General features: G+C 39.7%; 1 protein-coding gene across 1 annotated transcript; it reads left to right on the top strand.

Moving 5' to 3' along the window:
- The first annotated feature begins 507 nt into the window (after positions 1-507).
- LOC116315300 (FYVE and coiled-coil domain-containing protein 1-like) lies at positions 508-26,619 on the top strand. The gene is made up of 18 exons (XM_039602701.1): positions 508-597; positions 1,133-1,216; positions 2,192-2,298; positions 3,343-3,468; positions 4,699-4,805; positions 8,253-8,396; positions 9,786-9,882; positions 9,990-12,419; positions 14,982-15,074; positions 16,317-16,435; positions 16,791-16,958; positions 17,328-17,468; positions 18,799-19,007; positions 19,163-19,304; positions 20,877-20,981; positions 22,204-22,414; positions 24,418-24,527; positions 24,619-26,619. The coding sequence occupies exons 2-18, from the start codon at positions 1,156-1,158 to the stop codon at positions 24,692-24,694; spliced, it is 4,446 nt and encodes a 1,481-aa protein (XP_039458635.1). The 5' UTR covers positions 508-597; positions 1,133-1,155; the 3' UTR covers positions 24,695-26,619.

The following is a 26,619-nucleotide window of genomic DNA, read 5'->3' as shown; positions in this document are numbered from 1 at the left end:
TTGTGCGTGCTTGTTTGTGTCTGTGGTCACTTTGGTGTTTTTATCCTTATGAGACTGCTGAACTAACAACAAGAGCTTTTTTTTTCTAAATAAATTCTGATTCAGACCTCTTTGAGTACCAAAGATATTTAATGTTAGTCAGTTGTTTTGTAATCCTTTTATTTAGCTTGGATTTTTTACGTGAAATGGTCCCTTTATTTAAGTAGCCATCAAATTCTTACGTTATTGAATTCTAACAACTGGTTTTGAATTCCCTGCACTAATTTTTTACTTTCTATTATGAATTTGAACTCTTAAACGGTTTCACATTGCATTTATTTTATATAGTGTATCGTGTATATCCAGTATTAGACTGTATTAAGCTTTCTATTTTACATTGCATTTATTTTATATATCATGTGTATTCCGTGTCATGTAAACATATCATGTTTTCAGCTTGTGTTTGTTTATGGTGTGTCTCAACCAAACTAGAACAGACCTCGGCCATACACCGTGGTTAGTCAGCCGTCAATCATTTCCAGAGCCCGCCCCCCAACGACAGCACGTTTCTGCTATACTACTGATAAACTGGACAGTCCGGACAATTTTATACATCAAGTACGTGTTTTGTATTGTGATTTATTTAACACCGAAGTCTTTATCCTTATTTACAACCAAAGTAGGATGATTAGCGACAGAAATGTAGATGAAATAAACCAGGAAACGAGTCGCTGAGAGCAGGTGCATGTCCATCCTGTAGCGTTCGCTAAGGTTTTGACAAATCGATGTTTATGTCGCGGTTTGTTGCATTTTAAAGTGATACGAGTCAACTTTATAGGCTCGTCATGGCGGCGGTGGATAAATCTAGACAAATCTTGTTCCAGTGCGCTCTGACAAAGACGATGTAGCGACAAATTGTGACCTGTCGTTGTCCCTTAGTACATGCAGTTAAATTTTGTTAACTTTACTGTTACTGCGTTTTACAGCCACCAGAGCCTTCATGAACCTCCTACTTTACAGCAGGAGGAACTAATTTAGGACTGCACTGTTTATCCCCGAGTATTTTCGGTGTGTGTGTGTGTGTTCTTGAGAACTCGTGATGACGTGCTAGATAACTTGAATTTCCCTTTTTTTTTTTTATCCCTCTATGAAGAATTGCCTGAGTACATCCCTACAATGGCCTCCACCTCATCAGTTGGGGATAAACAGTTGCAGAGGATAATCAGAGATCTGCATGGTAATCAAGCTCTCCACACATACAGCAAACCCCATATGTGCGTTACAGTAGATACAATATCATGCAACATGCATCAGGTGTCTTGTCCAAAGGATTCTGCAATATTTACATCAGCCAAAGATTTTTTTATATGTAAATGTTTGTTTGTTTGTTTTTATTAACCAGATGAACTATACACTAACCAGCTGCAGCATTTACCAGCATCACCAGACAAATACTGTGTCAAGTCTCCACCTGCCACCAAAAAAGCTATGACCTGTCTGAGCTGTTTTGGCAGCTTGTCTGGGAATGTCCTGGGGTGCAAGAATAGGGAATGAGATATGGGTCCAATTTTGTGCAGTTGGTCTAAATTCGGTGTCACTGAGCTTTTCGTGTACTTTATTCATAGCTGAAGAGTTTGAGTTTTTGCACACCCGATATGTACAGAACCTTTTTTCATACTGTATATCAACACTATGTGTTCAGATTAAAAAAATAAATAAAACAGTCACATTAAAAATAATTCTGCAAGAATCCTTTTTTCCCTCACAGAAAACATAAAAAATAATCAATTACAGTAAAGTCCTTTAAAAGCTTTTCAGTATCCAAACCCTACTTGGGCCTCCATAGTGTAACTAGGTCGTGTTTCTGTACATCCCATTGAGTTTTGAGGCTAAGTCAACATACTAGGATCAGTTTTTTTGGTGTGTCTCATAATTTTGCTGTGGGAGGTCACTACCTTGGGGAATATTCTTCTTTTGCAATTATGTTTAAGGTATGTCTTGGTAGTGTCCACATGACCCAAGATTTCCCAGCCAAACATGGTATTATAATGACACGACCAAAGGTATTCACTCCACCTGTCTGTGGCTTGAGTGACGTGGCTGCTTGGTTTAAATGTCACAAAAAATATCATGGGACAAAAGAAATCTATCTACACAAAATCACATATTTGTGTTTGGGTTAATAATGCTCTTGTTCTTTTTTAAACTGTAGATGCAGTGATAGAGTTAAGTAAGGAACACAGGGAGTGTGGTGAACCCATAACGGACGACTTCGCCAACCTGCACAAGTTCTTCTACAAACTAGAATACCTGCTGCAGGTATGTCGCCATATCAAAGAGAGTAGCATTGGGTAAATTAAACCATAAGTACCTACCACTCCCCCCACACACACACTCTTTCTTGATCGTATGTGCTCACATAGCCCTTAATGGATCGGAGCCAGAGAACGCATCAGTTAATCATAGCATCTCAGCACTTCCATCTAATGCTTGCTTTTCCCTTTATTTCATTCTTTCTTTCTTTTGTGGTTTCACAATTTTATACATTTTGCTGCATAACTGGGGAAGTGGTCACACATTGTCCTGACACATATTTCTTAATTGCTTATCAAAGCTATTTCTGTGGAGGCCGTTGCTAGAAAGACAGTTCCTGAGGCATGTCTAGCCATCAAACTATGTGCATGCTTTACCTGATCCAGTTGACTTAAACCTTGGGCCCCGCTCTTTTTCAACCAGATCAAGGCACAGTCAGGTTAATCACACCAGGGTATGGCACGCAGCCATCACACTCAGTAAATGCTCTCCAGGATTGTATAGATTGCCTAGTGTGAATACACCATTAGCTTCTGGGGAAGTGGCTAAGTTTAAGGGGATCCCGGTGTAGCCAGTGGATTTCTGAGCAAAGAGATCAATTTCTGCTTGCAGGTCATTAGTAACAAATGCAAGAAATATAAAAAAACAACAACACAGAACTGTTTACCTGGATGGAACAGAAGCCTGGTCAAACATGACTTGTCAGTAGTATTGGGAGTGCTGTAGACTAGTGTTTTTAAGTTGTGAACTCTTAAAATGAAACATTTCACAAGACTCATCTCACAAGCCTTCCTGTATTTAAAGGTTATGAGTCCTGATACCAGTGAGTAATTTCTTTAATGTCCTTGAGCTGTTCTTGTAAAGTCCAAGTTGAGGAAAATACAAATTTGTGTAGCTCAACTATGTCTTTTTCTTTCCCTTAATCTTCTTGATTTATATTAACAACTACTAAACACTAGCAACTCAGTCACAACGCTGATGTAGTACAGTCGACATCACAGAGCACGTTGGATATGAATGCAATAATTTTGTGTCCTTTGTGTCTCTTAGTTTGACCAAAAAGAGAAGACAACCTTTCTTGGCCAGAGAAAAGACTACTGGGATTACTTCTGCGACTGCCTGATTAAGATCAAGGGAGCTAACGATGGCATCCGTTTCGTTAAGTCCATCCCTGAGGTAATCCTCCTCTGCAGCACACGCGTACACTTAGTCAGCCTTCGTGCCTCAGCCCTTCCATGGCGTGAAACACATGCGCACATGTATACAGACAGTGACCGTATAACCATGTAACTAATATTCCGGCCAATCAGGTGCACTAAGGCTCAACGCTGCTAATTCACATGCTATCTTACACTTGTGCCACCTGTTTCTTCCTCCCTTTTTGTCCTGGAAATTCACACTGGTGAGCCTCATACTTCAATAGCTATTCATGATTTGGTCCTAGTTTGTATTGTAATGAATGAGTTTCCTGTTGAACTGTTAGTAATATTTTGTGGTTAAGTGATCAAAGTGTTCTTTGTGAATTGGTTATTAGCATTTACAAGTTATGTTGTTCTATTTATAAAGGTAACAGCTATGACTACGTTCATTATCAGCATATTTCATGATTATTTTCTCTCCCTTTTTAGCCTGTAAGGTGCTTAAAGCATTCAACTAGACGCCGGGCACCCACTTTTATAGATGATAATTTTAGAGTACTGAATTATGTGCCAGATAATTTTTGACTTATCATCTATTTTTTAAACTATTTTTGTAATTCTTTTTCACAAGCCCGTTAATATTTTTTGCTGTTAAGTAATCATTGATTTGATAACATGAGGAAGACAGATCTGTGTTTTAAAGTTTTTTTGAGGGGGGGGTGTAAATGGGTCAGCGTGTTTATTTTCAGAAGTCACGCGGTCTAGTCAAAAACATCTGACTGATAATTAATCATTAAAAACATTTTTTTACTCTGAAAACCTAAAACATTATTTTTTTCTGTTCTTTTACTGTTTTTATTTGCTGTCCATTGGTCACAGACATAAAGACGTTTCCAGCTGGTGTCCGTCTGGTGTATCTGTGTCTCTTATCTTACTTAAATCCCTCCATCTGCCAATGCATTGGAGAGTCTAGGCTTAGAAATAACATGGTACATCTATTCTCTATATGGTGATCATCTTTAAATTTAGATATCTTTAAGCTGAACTGGGAATTATGCAGTAGAATTTAACATTTCATGTTAAATGGCCAAGACTGTTGCTGATGCTATAGGTGCATACAATGTATTTTAGGAAGTAGAAACTGTATTAAGTTTGACCTATTTAACAAGTTAGATAAGAAACACTGTGGAGATTAGTCCACCTTGGATTGAGTTTGCCAGTGTTGTGCATGTTTATGACAAAAGTGTCTATTTTTGTGTGTCCTCAGTTGAAGACATCACTGGGGAAAGGAAGGGCTTTCATCCGCTACTCGCTCGTTCACCAGCGTCTTGCTGACACACTGCAGCAATGTTTTATGAATCAGAAGGTCACAAGGTGAGAGGACACATCAGCTCAGATTAACCTAATGTTCACCTAACGCATCGAAATATCGTAACATCTGAGACTAAAAATAATTAGACGATTATGGAGGCACTTTAGTGTTATGTGCAAAAGAGTTCTGTAAATGATGGAAACTGTGAAAACACTATCTGTAACACTGTACAGTGGACACTATATGTGCTTTAGTTACATTGAGCAATTGCTTCTGTGATCACTTCCTAGTGATGTCATTTTCTGTTCTTGGACAAGATGGTGCTAAACATGCCCAAAAACCTGTAACTTTAAACTTATTTTTAAAATCTAGTTTTAAGTCTGTAGCACTTTATGCAAGCAGGACTCGATGGTATGTTTCATGCCTGCTTTAAGAAAAAAAAAAACATGATATCAGATTGAATGCTTGACTTAAAAATTGAGATCTATGGACATGTTCCATGGCAATTCAGTTTAGTAAGAATATTAAACTCGTTTCGATGCATACTTAGGCTTAAATACCATTGTTTTCATGGTAGCTGATGATATTGAAATCTAAAAGGTCAGCTTTAATATATTCTGTGCTGCAAGCTGGAAAATGATGATCCACTGATGTACAAAGTGTTTTACGAAATTCTGGATTCTGGGCAGTGGTAAAGCTGATATTGCGCAAGTGACTGCAGTAAAGGTTTAATCTCCACTTATCTGAAAAGAAGAAATTATCTACAAAAAACTAACAAAACAAAATTAGGAAAACACAATTTAATAATGGGAGCTAAAAGTATTTCCCTGGACTAACCGATTAATCAATGCTAATTAGAATGTGTAATTCTGTTGATTGCATGCATTTCCTTCATGGCTACATCCAACATGAACAGTGGTTTATCTCTAAATGTCCTAATTCATCAAAGAGTACATGTTATTGAAGATAAATTCATACATTTTATAGTTCGTGACTATGACAATTAGAAAGCTGTTGTCAAGATGTGTTTTACTCCAGGCATACTGTACTGCTTTATTTTGGATGTTCTTAGGAACTGTGATTCTCCCTTCCTTTTTTATGTCCTATTTCTCCTTTTCGACTGAAGTGACAGCAACCAAAAAAAAACTTGACCATAGACGTATGCAGCGCTGCTCAGTTCCTTTCTTGTCTCAAATCAAAATGTCAGTTTTATTTTTGCTTTAAGGAAAAAAAAGAAGTAGCTTATTCTCCACGCACAGTAAAACTAAACACGGCAGTTTACACCAATGACATGCTAACTTTGCCAGTTTCTCTTCACATAAACAATATTCAAAATATAAAGAAAATAAAAATGCAATTAAAAAAATGCAGGTTTAAGTAATAAGTAAGTAACAAACAAAGAAATTAGTTAAAAAATATAGCTCATCTTAAAAACCAAAGATACAGTATCTGTACCTGGACCTCTCTACCTTTTGCAAATAATGGAAGCGCTGTACAAATTAGATGCAAGTCTAATGGGCCATGTTTGGCAATATAAAAGAGAAAATATTTCACTTATATTTAAACACAGGGGTTCTTGAAAGTATTTTACATTCAGTAGAGATTCAGCGTAGTTAGCAAACACACTGGAATGAGGAACCTCAGGAATGGATCTGAAACAGTTTTGGTGTTTTGGTGGTGGGTGGCAGCTCCTATGTTCGAGCATATAATTGGGAAAAAGCATTTTTCCCAATATGAACTATGAAAAAAACAAAATACCATTTTATTCGACCTTTTGTGCTGGACTGAGTGCACTTAGAAATAGTGCCTAGAAATAGTTTTTCTTTTCTTTTACTTTTTTTAATTTCAAGACTTTGAATACTTCAGTAAAACCTTCCCTGTTTTCAGTCTATAGGCTCAGCTTATGTAAGACAAACCAACTAGATGCTGACTGTGCCATCAGATTTACACTGCAAACATGCTGACAGCTGTTTTATTTAAAGCGTTGTCAGAAAGGGTAGCCTCATTACTTTATGTCTTCATTTTTTGTCTGAATTCTTTTTTTAAATCTTTGAAACCTTTATTTCTCTGTTCTTTAGTTAACGCAAAATGTCTTCTGTTTTTCAGTATATGAGGAAGTGTTTATTATTGTTGATAGAGCAAGGAAAAGGAATAGCAAGGAAATTGATATTTGGTTGCTATAAATACATTACATTTTATACTGTTGGAAAGCCTGTTGGTTTCCCCTTAAACGGTGCCAAATTTGCGAGGAAAACATATTTGGGGGTTGAGCAGCAGAGCCCATAAAAAACTTACCAAATCTTCTCTGCCAGTGCCAGCAGCTTTGTTCTGCTATTGAGACTTGTTTTAAGCTTGAGTCCAGATTTTGATTGTGACAGTTGGATCATAGGGTCAAAGTATGTGGAAGACGCAGAGGCCGTTATACTGATTATTGCACCAATAAGTTAACAGACTTTGGTGGACACAGTGCGATTGTGTGGAGTGGAATTCATTCTCTGGGAAAACGAGGCTTGTCATCATTGGAGGCAATCTCAATGCAGAGAGATATTGAGATATGCAACCAGTGGCAATCCCATATCTCCACAGTATGGGAGCAAACTGTATCTTCCAAGATGACATTGGTGGCCCTCACAGAGTGGAGTTTATCGGAGACTGCCTCCAGAATTTGGGAGTGGATGGAGAGGATGGAATGGCCTGCCAGCAGTTCAACACCACTGAAAATTTTGTGATCAGCTTGGGCATGCTGTTTGTGACAGATTGACCGACACAACCACACTGGTTGACTTGTAACAACACCCGGTCAAAGAACCATCCCACAGCAGTGTGTGACCAAGTTCTTGACCAGCATAATGGGGCGGTGCCAGGCTATTGTGTGTATGGCTCCTCCACATGCCTCCACTGAGGCCGCTGTTTAATAAACTAACACATTGTTGAATTTGAATGTACAAGTGTTGAATGGATTCTAATGCAACTTTGTGTAGAGTAGAGACATGTTAATAAGAAATTTAAAATTTGCTTTACTTTCACCAAAGTCTTCATGGGTAACTTAATGAGTTACTGGTTGAAAATTAACAAGAAGTCTTATAACTTGGAAACAATTATTATTAAAAGTGTGATGTTTATTGTCAATATGTAAAAGGTACAGCATAAAGATATAAAGATAAAATATCTTGTCACGTTTAACATCTGACCTCTCCAACAAGGTTAACAACAACGAGGTGACAATAATGCTTTATAGTGCTATTTAAAACTATGTTTTTACTGCTATTGTTTCTGTTGACAACGTGTGGGCATAAAGGGAAAGCTTTAATTTGAATATTAGCTTTGTATGCCAATGTCTGTGATGTACATCATACCTTTAAATGTATGTTTTCTGAATGTTTCTCTTTCTCTAGTTGAAATTCTCTGGCTTTTATCTTGTGAATTGTTTTTGCAACTGTATGTATAATTGTTTGGCTCTCTGTACCCTTTATTCATGGTTAATTTTTTTTTGTATTCTTTCAATACAGTGACTGGTATTATGCCCGGAGTCCTTTCCTCAAGTCTCACCTCACTGGAGACATAATCAACAATCTTTATGAACTCAACCAGATCCAATTTGATGTGGCAGCCAGAGGTTATGACCTTGATGCAGATTGGCCAAAATTTGCAAGGTATGTATGTATGAAGAATAGAAGACTAAAAAACTTTATAACACATAATTCTTCAACCTTGAAAACATGTAAGGTCACTAAATAAGTGATCTGATCTCAAAGAGACTAAATAACTAGAGTGAACACATTATTTTTTTGCAAATGTTGAATTGTGGTGAAAGTGTACTGGGTTTTTCACAACTTGAAGTTAACGCCTAATTACAATATCTTATCACCCTGCACATTCACAGTTCTGTCTTTTTGCTGTATTGCTTGTGTGTGTGTCTGTGTGTGTGTGCGTATGTGGGTGTGTGTATTTGTCTGTGTGTGTGTGTGTGTGGTTGCTGACAGTGTGTGAACTTGGATCATTGTTTCTTCTATCAGCAGCTTTGTCAAAACTTTCTACTTTGTTGTGATCGATTCAAGCAATACTTTCATAACCTTGCTCCTCCGTATTTGTGTGATCTTACATACATATGGAGTGCACTTTCACCAGATCTCCACACCATAAATGCCCTCTACTTTTAAATCACGACTCAATCTGTTCAGAACTGCAAACCCTTCATTGTAACTTGGTCTTAGTCTATTGTTACCTCGATTAGTTTTATAGTTGTGATTTTATTTGTTTACTTTATGTTTTTATTTTGCTGAAATAATGTAAGGTGACCTTGAGGGTTTTTAAAGGTGCCTATAAATAAAATGTATTGTTATTACTGTTTTTTAAAGCTATTAGAAAAGAAGACAGTAGAGCCCTGCACTCTTTTTAAGAAGTTCTTAAAAAGAATTTGCTGCGGTTGTCGATTCTATTTCCAATGAGTAGCATGAAATCATCACTTTCTAATTCCAGAGAAGAAATGTGTACCGACTGAGTGACTTCCTTGCTTGTATTTGTGTAAATTGACTCATATTTTCTCCACTAACAAGATCAGCATAAAAGCTGGACTACATTTCAAATCTGTTCGTCCCTTTAACATACTACTAAAATTAAATGAACTTATCTCAGTTCATCGAATGAACTAATCTCATCTAAAAGTAGACTTTATGGCAGTCTATGGCATTTGTTTTTGTTTGTTATATTAATCATTTCCACAGAATAAAATGCCACTGAGTGTGGGTTCCCACAGTAAAATTATGCAGGATAGTTCCTTTTAAAATGAAGAACTGAGAGTTTTTTAAAATGAACTCAGTTATACTCTGTAAATATTGCATATTTTCTTGGGTTCTTTAAAATCTTGGCATGTTCTTGATATGTGTATTGTATCTAGGTGTGGTTTTTACTTCCTCTTAACCATATCTAAATAATACAGTTCTTTCTGGTATATATTACAGAAAATTAGTAGAACTTTAAAATAAAGCATTTTCACTGTTTGTCGTTATGTGACCCTAATATTTGGTGTCTCATTAACAAAGGCGAACAATAGGATCTGGCTCCTCAGCTTACCTTTGGAAACCCCCGAGTCGCTGCTCTAGTGTCAACAGCCTGGTTAGCAGTTATTCACACTCACAGGTACACAAAAACTGTTATATCAATATAATTTTCCACAACTTTCTGGTTAAATGTGACTAATGTTTAATGCACCTGACCTCTGCTCTCTTTTTCCATGCACTGAACAGGGTCAGGAGTTCCTTCCAGTCCCAGACTTGAGCCACAGTGGTCTTGATGAACTGGGGGACCCTTCTTCCTGCAGCATTGCAGAGAATCTGCGCATTGAGCTTGACCAGTCCGAGCTCAGACAGCAGGAGCTTTTGGTGCGGGTTCAGGAGTTAGGCAAGGAGGCTGCGGAGCTGAAAGATATTGTAAAGTACCTTCAGGAACAGTTGTCAGCTCAGAAGTCTGCCAATTCGACATCTACAGCAGTCCAAAGTAACCCAGAAACATACAGTGAAGAAAGAGTAAATCACCATCAAACCTGCAGGGAACCAATAAGAAGTGAACTTCAAGATAGACTCAGAACTGCTGAGAACAAAAATATGGAGCTTCTTTCTAAGTTAGATGAGGCTCTTAAAGAAAGGGGCCAACAAACTGCTAGTTACTGTGAATCAGCGTGGAAAATCCAGGAACTCCTGGATAAACTCAAGTCTGTGGAGGAGGAGAGGTTGGAGGCTAAGAGAGAGGCTGAGGACAGGGCGAGGCACTGTGAATGTCTGTCGCAGGAACTAAAACTCAGGGAAGAAGAATTGAGGAATGCTGAGGGGAAGCTAGCTGAAGTAAAAGCTGGAGCTGATGACGAACGGGAGGCGGCGCTCACACGGTTAGAGGAGCTCCAGAGTGCGGTCGGTCGAATTCAGGGGGCACTGACTTTGAAAGAGAAAGAGACAGGGAATTTGAGAGCACAGCTTCAGGACCTGCAGGCCTCACTGGAATGCAGGGAAAGGCAGGCAGAGGAACTGAGAAAAATGCTCCAGGAAGAGAGGGAGGAGGTAGAGAAGCAGTGTAGTCTCAGTAGCAGCCAGAATGAGGAACTTGAGAGCCTGAGCTTGGATTTAAGAAAAACGCTTAAAAGCAGAGAGAAAGAGCTAGCTGCAAGTTCAGAAAGAATCAAACATTTGGAGGAGCAGTTAGATAAGCTAAACGTGGGGAAAGAAACAGTGGCCCCTCGAATTATTGATGATGAAATAACATCCTGCAGTCAGTCAGAGAATAGTGCAGATGACAAAACACAGTTCAGCAGTCTAATGGAAATAAATGCTAAGCTTCTCCAAACGGTTAGGAAAAGCGAGGTAAGCATTTCTGAGCTAACTGAGAGCAGGGCCACCCTGTTAGACCAGCTAGCTTCTCTGAAGGCGTCTGAGAAGCACCTCAGAAGTAGAGTAGAAGCTGCAAAGATGAGTGTGGAGGACAGAGAGAAAAAGCTTTTAGATGAAAACCTGAAATTGGAGGAGATGGTTCAGAAGGCGTTTATGCAAAGGGAGCAATCTGATGCTCAGTTAAAGAAGCTGGAACATGAGAATACTGAGCTTCTCGGCAGTCAGTCCACACTGAAGAAACAGTTAGCCACAGCTCAACAGGAACTGGATTCATTCACTGACAAAGCTGAAAAGTTAGACAAGAACCTTATAGCGTCGCAGAAAAGCCAAGCAGAGTTACTTGAAAAGCTCCAGGAAACCGAAGCTAAGCTAAGAGACCAGACTGTAAAATGTGAGCTTCTCCAAGGTCGAACTGATGAGCTAGAAAGCCGGAGTGGGGAGCTGCATGATGAAAAAGGAGCCGCAGAGAGCAACGAAAAAATGCAAAAGCTTCACAGTGAGCACCAGACTTCCTCAGTGGAATCCAAAGAGGCCCCATTCAGGCTGGTTATAGCTGAGGCACAACTGGAACTCAATGTGAGAGAGGTAACCAGGCTCCAGGAAGAGGTGGTGGAGCTTAGGGCACAACTCCTGTCAGGAAATGAGGAGAGGATGAAAGCTCAGGCCCTGCAGGAGGTGACAGAAGCCTCCAGAGAAGACCTTCGTGTTTTAGTAGAACAACTGAAGGCCCAAGTGGAAGAACTAAACCGCCGGCATGTGGATGAAATTCTTAGATCTCGTGAGCGCGAGGAGGCTCTTATTCGTGAGCGAGATGGTGAGGCACAGGCTCGAGTCGGTCTTGCTGCAGAGGTGACGGCCTCTAGAGAGGAGCTTGATAAGCTTAAGATGCGTTACAATGCTTTGTGTCTGGAGAACAGTGAATCAAGGGAGGCCCTTCACAGAGCCAACACAGAGACCGCAGAACTAGGTGTGCACGTGTGCATGCTGACCGCTGAGAACGAGGAGGCTCGGCTGCGCTGGGAGGGTCAGTCAACAAAGCTGCAGGAGCTGGAGGAGGCAGCTCAGGAAGTAGGAAGACTGAATGCCTGCATGGAGCAGCTGCGCAAGGAGAACCAGGAACTCCGCAGTCAGCTCCCAAACACTGAGGATCTGATGGCATCCAAGGAGAAACTGGAGAAACAGTTGAGGGAGGCCCAACAGGAAGTCGAAGCTGTGCGGGAGATGAACCAGGAAGAGAATCAACAACTCCGGTTGCAGCTCAGCAGTGAAGCTGTGAGCCATGAAAACCAGCTCCAGGTCAGGCAGAGTAAAGTATACATGTACAATGTTACTGTTGTTTTCCCGTTTATGACATACTTCCTTGTAAACAAAACTGTTTCCTATAACCTGAAAAACAGTTTTATGCAGCTTAATTTTTTGAAAGAAATCTGTTAGCAAAATTACAGGTTTTTTTTTTAATGTTAACTTTTGAGCTCTTTCTTTTAATGCAAATTTAGGATTTGTGCACTTTTATCTCGAGTCTGGTCAGTTACAAAAATTCTGATCGTACACGATGAGCTGAAATGACACTAAAGTTGAGCACTCAACAAAAATGACATCGAAACTGCTGCTACGTGCTGCATTTGCAAGTATTAACTTGTAGTTTCCACCACACTGGAGCTGCAGCTTAGTGCTTATAAACACTGAATGAAATTAATTGTTGAAATTTTGCTGTTTAAAATAAATTATTTAGTATTGCCACATAATGTCATTCAGCATCATGTGTTTGAGTATATAAAGCAGATTATTCAGGCTTCAGTCACGAGTACATACATAAAGGAAGCCTGATCTAATATAGCATACAAGATCTTAAATGGAGTCCGGACATTTTAGAAAAAAGGTGTTGCTTTTTGAGAAGTGGTCCCAATTTGCATTTGTACTGCACTTTCATTTACGTGTGAAAGCCTCCCCAGCACTAGAGGAGATTTTCACGCTTTGCGTTTTTGTCAAACTGCCAGGAATTCCGCAAATTATATGTCAGTTCGTGGAAGTTTTTGTCTGCTGCCTACACTTTCCTTTGAAATAATATTAACCTCAAATTGTACAGCAATTTACAGAGCTGTTTGGTGATTCCACTTTTTAATATAGTGAGGTGAGCAACAGAACCTGCACCTGGTTATCGGGGAAAATCACTGGTTATTACAGAGAAATACAAATGCATTCCCATATTCTCAAATAATTTCATCTGCAGTCCTGAGAATAAGTAACCATACCAATGAACTCTTGGTAAAGTGCAGACACATGCTTTTAAAAAAAGTTGCACAGTCTCACTGCTCTGTACACGAGCAATATAAACAAGTCATCTTTTTTGTTACTACTAAAATATTTAGGCCATGACTTTGAAAATAACCAGAATGTATACGAAGATTTATACCAACTCGGCTAGAGTGCAACTAGATATGTTTTCTACATACCCTGCAGGGCTCGCAAAATCGCTAGCCCGACGTCCCGGGGCTAGCGATTTTTCCAGTCGGGCTACCAAAATCCATCTCAGCCCTGCCCGTCGGGCTATCATAGGAAGGGAAAATATATGTCAATGCTTTTGCATTCTTTCGCAAATGTAGCTGAGTAATTATGTCATTGGCATCGATGAGCCACTGTCAATATGTGACATATTGAAATCGCGTTTGAATTTGCGCTTGTTTTTTGCTTTCACTTTCACTTTGCGATCGCGCGAACTGTGTGTAGAGAGCGGCAGCACTGATTGGTGAGTGACGATTAATTGCGCACCAGTTCCTCTGACATCGTCTTATCACTCATTAGCTTACTATTCAAACCTGACAAGTGAAATCTCCCACAGCAAGTTTAAACACGTGAGAGGTTGATTGCGCAGAGAATCGCTGACCGTTATGTAAGTACGTGTGTAAAAGCAGCAGGATTTACGCCGGTATTTTAGTTCTGCTGAGCCAAATAAGACAGGTCAGGGTGAAGAAGGGGCAGCCAAATAAAAGCCGACCACAAAACGGAAAAGTTATGACAAATCAGATGAGGCAAAAAGAAAGCTCATCTTTTTTGGTTTCATGGACAAAAGAGTTTATGTGGCTGGAATATGACGAGCTAAATAACATGATGTTCTGCCGGGTGTGTCGTGAGTTTCATTTCATTTGAGTTGACAAGCGCCTTTGTAACTGGGACCAGTAATTTGAAGAAAGACCCCATCAGAACCCATGAGAAACACAAGAAATGCATTATTGCTCAGTCTGCAATATCTTTCCCAGAACAAACAGCAACTGCAAAAAACATACTAAAAATAAACCAAGCACAAGCAGAAGTCCTGAAAAATCTTTCAAAAGCCTACTATGTTGCAAAGAGTGAACCACCATTGGCCAAATTTAGCAGTTTTTGCAAACTTCAAAAAGCAAATGGCCTCGATCTTGGTTCCACTTACCCCTTACCTGTGACTTCAGTGGAAATTTCAGATTCAGGATCTGACACAGACTGATTCATGTTCTACACAGTTCTTACAAGTTCATAGAAATTTCTGTTCAATTAGAAACAAGTATTTGAGTTGATGATTGTAATTTTTATACAGTTGTTGTGATTTGTATTTTAACAATTTTCTGATAAATTTTTGTTTCCGTTACAATATTATACTTTAATGTATAATATTGTAAAGGCAACAAAACATTAAAAAATTGCTCTCTTTTTTATTCGGGCTACTTAAAATTATTTTGGGCTACCAAAAACTGAAGAGTGCCTGCCCGAAGGGCTACCAGAGATTTTGAAATTTTGCGAGCCCTGCCCTGCTCAACTGTTTTCAGGTAAGTTCTGATATCACAACTTTAATGATGAATTTCTGATTATTTTTTGTCCATCTAGAGCACGATTCAAGAGTTAGAAGATGTTAAATTGCAGCTCCAGACTGAGCATGAGAAGGTAGTTGCCCTGGAGAACAACCTCAAGGGGCTAGAGGTAAGAGGATAAAAAATTCAGTACGTTTTCGCTAACAGAAAGTCCATCCATCCATCCATTTTCTTCTGCTTATCCGGGGCCGGGTCGCGGGGGCAGCAGCCCAAGCAGAGAAGCCCAGACCTCCCTCTCCCCAGCCACCTCCTCCAGCATATCCAGGGGAACACCAAGGCGTTCCCAGGCCAGCCGAGAGATATAATCTCTCCAGCGTGTCCTGGGTCTGCCCCGGGGCCTCCTCCCGGTGGGACATGCCCGGAAAACCTTGACCAGGAGGCATCCTTGTCAGATGCCCAAACCACCTCAACTGGCTCCTTTCGATGTGGAGGAGCAGCGGCTCTACTTTGAGCCCCTCCCGAATGGCCGAACTTCGGAGGAAGCCCATTTCCGCCGCTTGTATTCGCAATCTCGTTGTTTCGGTCACTACCCACAGTTCGTGACCATCAATGAGGGTAGGGGCGTAGATCAACCGGTAAATTGACAGCTTCGCTTTTACACTCAGCGCTCTCTTCACCACAACAGACCGGTACAGCGTCCGCATCGCTGCAGCCACTGCACCAATCCGTCTGTCGATCTCCCGCTCCCTTCTCCCCTCACTCGTGAACAAGACCCCGAGATACTTAAACTCCTCCACTTGGGTTAAAGAAGAAAGTTAAAGAGCCAAACTACCAACAAGCAGACTCCTCTTAAAAAGAATTTCTGTTGGTTTTTGACCATTAAAACCAACAGGTTATGGTCCTGAGTGGGCAAATCCATGTAAAGAAAACATCTTCTGAATACTGCTTTATGTGAAGCATTTTGTATTTTACATCTCTAATTATTTTAGAGAACTTCCCGGAGATGGTTCTTTTTTTTTTCCACATTTATTTTGAAGGCTCTTTGTCAGTTATTCGGCGTCATAAAAACCACCTGAAACTCACTTCGGTTTAATGTTGCAAGAAGATTTTTAGTTGCGGTCAACATGCTGACAGTATTCACATAGTGAAGTGGTTTTACATGTGGAAATGGAACTTCTTTGCTATCTAACACTGACCACACTAAAGTCATCGCTGGAGGATGATGCGTGACAAAATGCATGTGTAGCTTGCGCAGCTCTGTCTGCATTTTCGTGTGTGGGGTTGATAAATGGGAATACAAATTGCAGTTCCATTCTGTATATTGCCAATTGAAGTAACCATAATGTTATAGTCACAAACATAATTCACAAAGAGCAAGAAATAAGGCTGTGCTTTGCTGCGCTGATTGCAGGCTGAAAATCAGAGATACTGCCGACAGATTGAGGAGAAAAACATCCAGATGGCCGAGTCTGAAAACCTCATCCAGCAGAAAGAAGACGAGATAATCCATCTGAAAGGAAATTTATCAAGGTGAGATACTGTATTCATAATCACACATTCTGAACCAAATTAAAGCTCCTGATGAAAGTTTTTAATCTTGTCTGTTGTGAGCGTTCTAGCCCAGAAACAACCAAATACACGAATTGTTGAATCTCTCTGGGTACTCCCGTTTCGTCACACAGTCTAAAGACACGCATGTTAGGTTAATAGGTGTGAATGAGAGCATGACTGCTTGTCTCTGTGTGTTAGCCACGTGATGACTGTTAGCCTTTCCAGGGTGTACCCTGCTTCTCGCCCAGTGACAGCTGGGATAAGGTCTGCATGGATGGATGCAGGAATGCTCCTCCATGTTTTTTTGGTCAGTATGTGTTTGTGCTATATGCAGATCTGAGGAGGCGCTAGCAGTTGCTCAGCGGGCCTGTCAGGAGATGGCTGAAAACCTACGGAGAGTCACACAGGACAAACAGAGCTTTGACATGAAAATGGCTGCTGAACTGGATGATCTTTACCGTACCAAAATCAATTTGGAAGAAAGGCTTGTGGAGCTCATCAGGTATAAACGTCTTTTCTTTTTCCACAGATGAGCTTAATACAAATTCATTTCTGGGTTTTTTTTTGTTTTTAGTCTTAAGTTCTTTTGTACCTTTCGTTTGGTTATTCTGCAACTATCACATTTCAGTCTGTCTTATAAAATATAATGTTAGCGTTTTAAATAAACTGCCTCCAACCGCCATGTCAGTGATAGAAAAAAAAACCTAATAATGGAGTTTAAGTTTAAGAACAGTCCATTTATTTTCGTATCAAATTGGCTGTCAAAAATAATTCTACTGGTATCAGCGTAATCTAAATTTCTGGTACCGTGACATCCACACTGGAAGGGTGGATTTTGAAAAGTGTACAAATATGCTTGTGCTTGTTGCAGGGAGAAAGATGCCCTTTGGCAGAAGTCAGATGCTCTGGAATTTGAGCAGAAGCTGCGGGATGAGGAGTCGGAGAGGGACGTTAACTACTGTCTAGGCTGCCACACTCAGTTCAGCTGGTGGTTCCGCAAGTACAGCTGCAGGTGATGGTCCATCAAAACAGAAACTGCTTGGAAACACCAACCAGTAAAAGCACACTCATTTCTTTCACAGCTTCTCAAGACTCTTGTTTACACCGTGGTTGTGTGATGATTGTTTTCTCACACATTCCTCACTTGGTTTACATTGTGCATTACAAAGCACTTCTACAAACTTAGTTCTGCAAAAGTCTGTGCTTATCCAAAACATGCACACATGTGTAGGCCATGTGAATACATGACTGTGGCCCTCAGTGACCTGAGGGAAGTGAAGACAAAGTCAAAGTGACTATGATACAGAACTCTTTGTGCCTCATGAAGCTCTGTGATCATTATTCAGATATACTCTGTTCTACCACTGAATGGTATCCCTCACAAATACATCACTCTCAATTCAGCAAATGCACACCTTGCCGGGTACCCGGTTGGACCCTTTTTTGCCTTTAGAGTTGCCTCAAACCTTCATGGCACTAATTCAAGAATTTGCGGGATGTCTCCTGAGCTGAGAGGAGTGGCACTCGGTACAATCTTCTGGTGATGTAATCCGTCCTTTTCAACATTCAGTGTGTTGTAAATTCAGAGATGGTCTTCTGCATAAACTGGTTGTAACAAGTGGTTGCTTTCCTATCAGCTTGAAGCAGCGTCACTATTCACCTCTGACCTCTGGCGAGGCACTTTTACTCGGAACTGTTGCTCATTGTAGAGTTCCTCTTTTTTAAGCCATTGTCTGTAAACCCTACAGATGGCTGTGTGGGAGAATTCCAGTAGATCAGCAGTTTCTTAAACAGTCACACGAACCCGTCTTGCACCAACAACACTGCCAAGTTCAATGCCACTTAAATTTTTCTTCCCTGTTCTGATGCTCTTTTGGAGCTTCAGCAGGCGTCTCAACCACGTTTTCATGCCTAAATGCTCTTCCTTTACTTTTACCTTACATCAGTAGTTCTCAAGCTTTATTCATAAGTCATTTAATTTAGCTTTTTTCCTGTTTATCCACTCCACCTCTGAAGTGGCTGTTATGAGTCACATGTTTTGTCCCATAGCACTGCTTAAGTGTTTTAGATCAGAGACTGCTGACTACCCAGAGGTGAAGGCTGAAAATTAAGGAATGCTTACTTCTTGCAAAATATCACAAGTCCTAGCAGTTACGTTTTTACACTTCTTCTGTTTTTTATGCACTTTTTTTACCTTTGATAGTTTCATTTCTTTTTGTGCAAATCTATACTTCACATAAAAGGAACTACAACGCACAGGTCAATTCTCTCCAGTGAACATTTCACAGTAAAAGGCGAGTTGCACTAACACACTCTGTCTCAATCTTTTTGGCTTTTTCTAGGCTGTGTGGTCGTCCTTTCTGCTACTACTGTTGCAGCAACACAGTGAGCACCCAGCAGGGTGACAACAGAGAGCGCTGCTGTAAGGACTGTTACAACCAGCACAGTGCAGTAGTTGAGCGCCACCCGCAGGAAGAAGTGGCTCACAGCACACCGGGAACACCATTTAGGCGCTTGCTGCAGGCTGGCCTGGCTGTAAGCGGTGTTTCAGGTAGTCTCACACACACACTCACTGGATTAATGTGTCAAAGGATAAAATATTTACATAATTAATTTATATTGGGGACACAGTAGTGATATACATACTACAGTAAGAGCTGAGAATAAAGATCTATGGTGAATATGTAGCTGATCTTTATCTTCTAGGAGCAGGTGGAGGTGACAAACTGGACGATGGCGTTTTTGACATTATCACAGATGAGGAAGTGAGTGGGGTGTACGACAGTGAATCCCTGTCTTTTGTCACCGCTTGCTCGCCTGGACATGGACAGCAGGGGGCAGCACAACTGTAAGTATCTCACACACATTAATGGAGAGATATAGTAAGCAACAGGATTATCAGACACTGCATGGCAGATTAATAACAACCACCAAAACAGATTTTCTATTTGCACCTTTCCTTTGCAACGCTCCTCCACTGAAACAGTCTACTTAGTGTGCTCCAGTTTAATCACAAACAGCCAGAAAAAAGCACGACTGTGAAAGTGATTATTGAAAAATTCACTTACCCCGGAATATAATTACAATTTTATATTTAACACATTTGCATTTCCCAAAACAAATGACATATGCTCTAAGACATATATTTGTACTTCTTTAGCAGAACGTTGGCGTCTTTGGTATGTGAAGTCAATAAGCTATAACTTGTACTTGAGGTCTCTATTCTTGAGGATTTTATTGCTAATTTATTTGGCTTTTATTGTTGTTTTTAAATGTATTTAAGTAATGTGCAAAAGTGTTGAGCCACTCTTCAGTTCTTCATATTTTTCTTCCAAGCAGTCTGATTTTCCTGTTATTGTTTTTTTAAAGGTTTTTTGGGGACATTGGCAGCTTTTTCACTTATTCTCACTCCAGTCATTTTACCAGACCATTTTCAGAAGAATGTTCTTTTTTGCTTTGTTTAACAAACTCAAGCCAGTCAACACTGATCTATGAGTAATCAAGAGAGTCACCTAACTCAAAGGATGAACCAGTGTTGTGACTGCACATAACAGAAAACTTGTACCATCGGATTTTGATCCACCATCTAAAGCCATATGGAATTTATAGCTTTGCAACAGCTTTCATCCCAAACACATTGCCAGTTAAAACCACACAACTGAATATTGTCAGTCAACAACTGTCCTCCCCAGAGACTGGACATCAACATTATTGAAACAGTCTCGACAGAAAACAAAACAAAAGGCAGAAACATCCAAACATCCACTTCAAGAAGCCTGTAGAAGTACTGATGTACTTCTACAGGCTTCTCTATGGTTCCTGATGACTACTTAAAGAAAAGCAAGAAAACTTGGTCAGGCTGTGCTGAAGAATAAAGGTGCTCATACCAAATATCGACTTTCAGTTTGTGTTAGCGCACGATTCTATCAGTTGCTGCCATGGTTATCATAACTAACTGAAACTACATTTCAGTAAACTAACATAAAAATAAAAACTAGACGTCTGAATAAAATTAAAAACACTGGATTATATAAACTGAAACAATTTTGTAAAACTTGGAAAACTAGTGAGTTTTTTTAATTAATTAGATTTTTTTTTAATTATCAAAACTTGCCCGATGAGGCTTTGGTAGATATGTTTCTTGATGCTTTAGATGTCTACAAGACTGTGAATCAACTGCTTACAAAATTCAGTGTTTTTATTGTAATAACTGTACTGATTTTCTTAAATATTGCCTCCCACGTATGCCCTTCTTAAAAAATATAAAATAACAAAATATAACGAAAGAAGGGGAAGCTCAAGATTGCTGCTCAGTCTCATACATGTATTCAGTCTAGTGTTTTTGTAGGTTTTAAAAAATGCTTGAATAATGAGCCGTAAAGTATGTGTTGATATAAAATATAAATGCCGTTTTGATTAGAAACAGCAGTGCCAGTGCAGGAGACCTCACATCAGAGGATACCGAGGACCTCAGTGCTGCAGTACAGGACGCAGAGATCTGCCTGCTGAAGTCTGGAGAACTGACGTAAGTTTCTGTGAAAGTTACACCTGAAAGCCACAAGTGTAGTAAAGTTGCATTTTGTGAGGTCAAATGTTTGGGTTTTTAATTTTCAGAAGAAGTTTCTCTTGTCTTTTTGTGATAAAAGTGTTGAACTAAATCCTAAAAGGGAACTGAAAAATGAAGCAAATCTGGTTTGGGGGTTACCAGCTTCTCTAAATATTGTGCAGTACATGTTGCAGATCCATAGTTTCACTTCTGGTGTAACCTGGAGCTGGTTTGTTCGGGGAGTGTGGAAACTTGCTGCTGTTAGCACTGTTTTTCAGTTACAGTGTTAGAGGACACACCTTTGATAAGGTCGAAAACTGTAAACAGGACTTTGAATTTCAACATTTTAAAGGGAAACAGTCTATTTATAGATACTGGGAATGCACTACTTCAAATCTGTAAACATGGTACAAAGCGATTCATATGAACAGATGATTTATGCCACTCAGTGAGTGTCAGATGGGGCCAATCAAGATGAAAATAATTCAAAAAGACTGAAATGAAATTCCAGACTTTTGTAATCATTTTCTCATCAGCACAAGGGCTGAGCAGCTCAAGGTTGCTTGCTAGCTGCACACTACTAGTATTATTCTTCTTGTTATCAATTGATCTGACAGCTGCATCAGTGATGGTTTGGTCTGTAGGATTTCAGAAGTTTCTCATTTCCAAGGTAACTTTTTTCAAATTCCTTTTTAATCAGAAAAGAAATGCTACAATGTGAGCTTGTGTTTTTGCACGTCAATCAAACAACCATAAAATTTTGAAACTTTTCAGCTCTAGAGAGATTTATGAAATTCTGCAGAAATCTTCAACATCTTATTACCACTGTGTTTTGAGAAATGTCAGCTTTTTAGCTGCTGTTAACCTGCTGCAAATCCAGTCATGTAGCATAAGATACCAGCCAACTATATTTGTAATGAATATTTTTTTACAGTTTAACAGAAATATGACCCTGAAGTTACCTATTCCAGCTCCTTAACAGTAAATGTGGTGTGTTTCTCAAGGTGTTTGATAGATATCTGAAGACTTTTTTGTGCACAGTGACTGGATAAACTGAAAAAAACCCTGAAAAATATCAACTAAATTGGAAATTAGGATTTTGTTTTAAAAAATGGATAAATGATATGGGATTAAACTGCGTTGGGTACTGCAGTGCCAGTGTTTCAGCATGAAATGTTTTGTTTTGTTCCACACACTGCAGGTTCTCTGTGCACTTCACGGTGGATGACATCGCAGCGTTTGGCGACAGCCCCCGAGAGCTCTTCATCAAATCCAGCTGTTACAGCACCATCCCCATCACCACGAGCAATCCTGGTCCTACTGTGTCCTGGACCTTCACATCTGAACCAAAGAGCATCTCCTTCAGTGTGGTCTACAGGGAGAGCACCGAGATTCCACTGGAACAAGCCAAGGTGAGAGCCCAGCATGTGTATAACCATGGGTGAAGGACACGTCCTCACAGAGATACATTTCCATCATCGATTTCATTTGGATCCAGTTACAAATAAAGTGCCTGGATTTATTCAACTGTAAACCCATCTCCAAAGGAATATAAACTCACCAGTGAACATTAACATGAACATTTGATCTGATTTGATAGTTATAAAATGAAAAGGGTAAGCAATATGAAAGATTAGAATCGATCTACAGAAAACAGTCGCTCCCATATGCAGCTCATCACAACACTAGGTTTGTTGGTTATCTTTCAAACTGATTTTTTTAGCACTGACTCAGTCTCAGTGTTCTTGATGTTCGACAGGCACAATTTAACAGCTGCTGAACGCAGTGGAGCGTTCAGCAGCTAAATAGCCAGATGTTCCCCTCAGGAGAGGATAGTGACCAAAAGGCGCTACTGCCGTGACTACCGCCACACAAACATGACTCCAAATGAATAGTAATGGATGTGTTAATAGCCAACTTTTAACACTGATGTGATGTGAAAATCAATCTGCCAGTCTGATGTCTTAGAATATGGAGACTTCCTGTGCATGCAGCAGTTGTCTGGGCTAAGCTTTCGGGTCATTACTTACAAATGAAAATGAATTTAAAAAAATGAAATCGCTGTCAGATGATAGCTGATGGTTTCAGATGTTTTCCGGCAAATGCCACCAATTTTTTGCTTTCTATACAGATCGTTCACCTACGTGCATCCAAAGCTCGCTCAAACCTTATTGGTCAGTGTTTCCCATTTAAATTCTGCCACTGATGGGTTTACATATACACAGATGTACATACAGGTATATGTACACATGCTTTTGTATATAGTTTTGTATTTTTACTTTTATTTTTTTGTATTTTGCATATATTTTTTCTTTTTGCCAAGCACTCAATGATAGATAAACTGTACCTGTATATATGGTGCCAAGAACCTCCAGAGATCTAGCTGGCAGATAAACCAGAAGTGAGAAGGGGTGGGGCTAACTAGTTAGCAGTGACTCGACTTTAAAAAATAACAGCAAGAGGCCTCACCTTCTTCTTTCAGCTGCTCCCTTTAGGGGTCGCCACAGCAGATCATCTGCCTACATCTCACTCTATGCCTAGCATCGCCCTCTGTCACGTCAGCCCTCTGCATACCCTCCTTCACTCCATCCATGAACTTCCTCTCTCTGCTCTCTTCCTCCTGCCTGGAAGCTTCAACATCCTTTGTCCAGTATAGCCAGTATATCCCTCCTCCAAACATGTGCAAACGATCTCAGCCTTGTCATTCATAAAGATGGGTACAAAACTTAAAAATGAGTTGGGTGGGTCACCAAAATAAATTCTCTGTGGGTAACACTGCTTTAGAGCGTGGACTATAAACTGGATCTCGAAATCTGGTTGCTTGCCTAGAGATTGTTTATATTGTTTAACCTTAATAATACTGTGGATGTGTATTTAGCCTAACCGTCTAACCACCAGTGATTGAAGTAAACGTTTGTGTCAGTTTATTTCATCCAAGTCAACAAAACACCTCGGACTGTGGCAGGATTTTTTCTAAATATTTATCAACAATAAATGAAGTCAGAGAGGGACAAGTGGCCTTTCCCAGCCTGCTGATAGTGTGGGGCTCTATTCTGTGACCCCTGATGTAATATGCAGTGTGCATGCAGAAGCAACTAAATTATTCAGTTCATATTTCCTCAGTGATAAAGCAGAGCTAATATTTTATTCTACTGTGGTTCTTATGCAGCCGTAGCAGAGCCGCCCACTGTGTAAGCTGCCCGGCAGCAAACATAAAAATGAGTCAGGACAGGGTTAAAAAAGGTCACGGAGCAGTGGCGAAAGTCCGACAGCTTTTCTGCACATTTATTGGGATTTAAATTCAGTAAGCTGATTCTGAATTGGTTTCAGAGTTGGTAAAATGCTGCCCCCTGTTGCCATCTTGTGTACACAGAAGAAGTCCTTAACCAGGATTTCTCTCCTTTGCTCTCTGCAGGTTTTGATCCCTCTGACCCGTTGTAACTCCCACAAGGAGACAATACAGGGGGAACTAAAGGTCAGAAATCCCGGAGAATACACACTTATCTTTGACAACTCCTTCTCCAGGTTAGTCACACTGTGCTCTAAACAACAACTGTTTAGAATAAGGCTGAACAAAGCAGAACATAAAGCCTTCTCTGTCTCTCCTGTTTGTCAGGTTCATCTCAAAGAAAGTGCTGTATCATCTGAGTCTAGACAAGCCTGTGGTCTACGATGGAACCGACCTCCTCTGAGTGTGGCAGGAGCAGCACGAGCATGTGTAACACTGACTTTTTCAAACTGTCAAGGCTCTTTAAGCGCAAAGGTATCACTTCAGTCTTCTGTTGCCGAGCAGCCTCAGCGGAAAGGTCACAGCATTAAAACACATAAAATAATAACAATGTTACACTACGGTATGTCAGCATGCACTTTTATGAAAGCTAGTTTAAACATACATAAGGAAGGATATCCAAAGTCCGGGCGCTTTCGTATTTGAATGTGGCCGACTCCTGAGCGCGCTTAATGTGTGTGTCGGGTGAGGAATGGATTATACAGTTAAAATCTTCTTTTCACAGTATGAGAAGTTTTATGTTTTGATATCCAAAAGTATCAAAATCAAATAAAAAGGGTTGAGAAAGTGTTTATATACTAAAAAAAACAAACAGGGAGGGATGTGTGATTTTTTTTTTGCATAAATAAGTGTCCATAAATACATCTGATAAAGATGCTTTATGAGAAAAAATAATATACAGTAATAATTGTAGTACATTGTTCCCAGAAAAGCTCTGACTGCTGGCAAACACATGCGATTGAGTCATAATCAAACAGGGAGCCTCTTGTTGTGAAAGCGTCTGTGTTTGCAAGCTGAGATCAAATCTAATCACTTGATTTATTAACGGTAAACTTTGATTGTAAAACTTTTCAGTGGAAGAACTGAACTCTGATGTTAACAGAGTCTTAACTGACGCTTCAGTGGACATTAATGCTGCGGTAGAATGAGCCCAGCAGTCCTTTCACATATCTTTCTTACTGTTGCCTTTTCAGCTGTCAGAAATTAGATGAAATGGATGTGTTGCAATCATGACGAAGCTTAACTGGAAGAAACAGAACCACAGGAAGAACCCAGAAAGCATTTGGTTTTATTTATCTTGAGTAAACACACTTTATTTTAGTGCTTAGTCTCTAGTGGTTGCAGCTGAAGACAGAGGGGAATGTGGCTGCTTGGGTTCTGTGCATGCAAACATTAAGAGTGTGTGCAAGCTTTCCCAACTTCATTAAGCACATATCAAAATGTAAGTTTCAGTGCTTCAGTATGTAGTTGTTTTTTTCCCATCAGTTTAACCATCACTCTTGATGGTTTTACATTTAAAGTGAGCAAAAATGGGACAAATTCTCATGAAACCCATGAAGCTGTTACTGTCTCTAGAAAGAAAAAAGAATCATCTTTAGAATCATTTTCTTGGTTTTTTTGCTGTGTAATGTTCTGGATGAGTTAATTAGTGTTTTGTTATGAGAAATGTGCAAAACCTGCAGTGCGTCAAACAGAAAACATGAGCCTCAGCCTTCAAATCACACAAGTCCAAAAATTCTGTTACTTTAATACTTGAATTTTTTCATATGTGGACCTTTAAAGGGTTTAATGTGGAAGATAATCCCAGTTTTCAATCCTCTCAGTGTCTCATCATTTAACAATACTGACAGAGTAACACTGATTTAACTGCTTTGCTCTATCCAGAGGTTTTTCAAATCTCTTCCACCATTTTAAACCCATTTTGTAATTTATGTTATGAAGAACTGACAGGAGAAAAGAAAATAAGGAAAAATGCTAATTGATTTTTATACATCCGCTCATTAAGAGTGACATGTTGCCAAATATATTGTCTATTTTACAATTCTTAAATGGGAGTTTCTATTTAAAGACACTGCGACATGACTGCTGTATAATGCACTTTGTGAAAGGGCTTTTTGTCGATATGTATCCCATGAGCCTTTGTGCCAGATGATGAATGAGGTTTTTTTTCTCCTCCATATGTAGGCAGTGTTTGATTGTAGATGTTTACAGCTGGATTTACCAGAGGGAATCTGCCGACATGTCTTATGAGAACTAAATATTTATACTAAATATTTATACTAGAAATGATGTAAGGTTATGGTTAATAAATAAGGATTGTGTGATGAA

This window comes from Oreochromis aureus, linkage group 18 (genome assembly GCF_013358895.1).
Source record: "Oreochromis aureus strain Israel breed Guangdong linkage group 18, ZZ_aureus, whole genome shotgun sequence".
In the NCBI taxonomy this organism is placed as follows: Eukaryota; Metazoa; Chordata; class Actinopteri; order Cichliformes; family Cichlidae; genus Oreochromis; species Oreochromis aureus.
The sequence above is the reverse complement of the archived record's forward strand: the minus strand, read 5'-3'. Positions and strand labels throughout refer to the sequence as shown.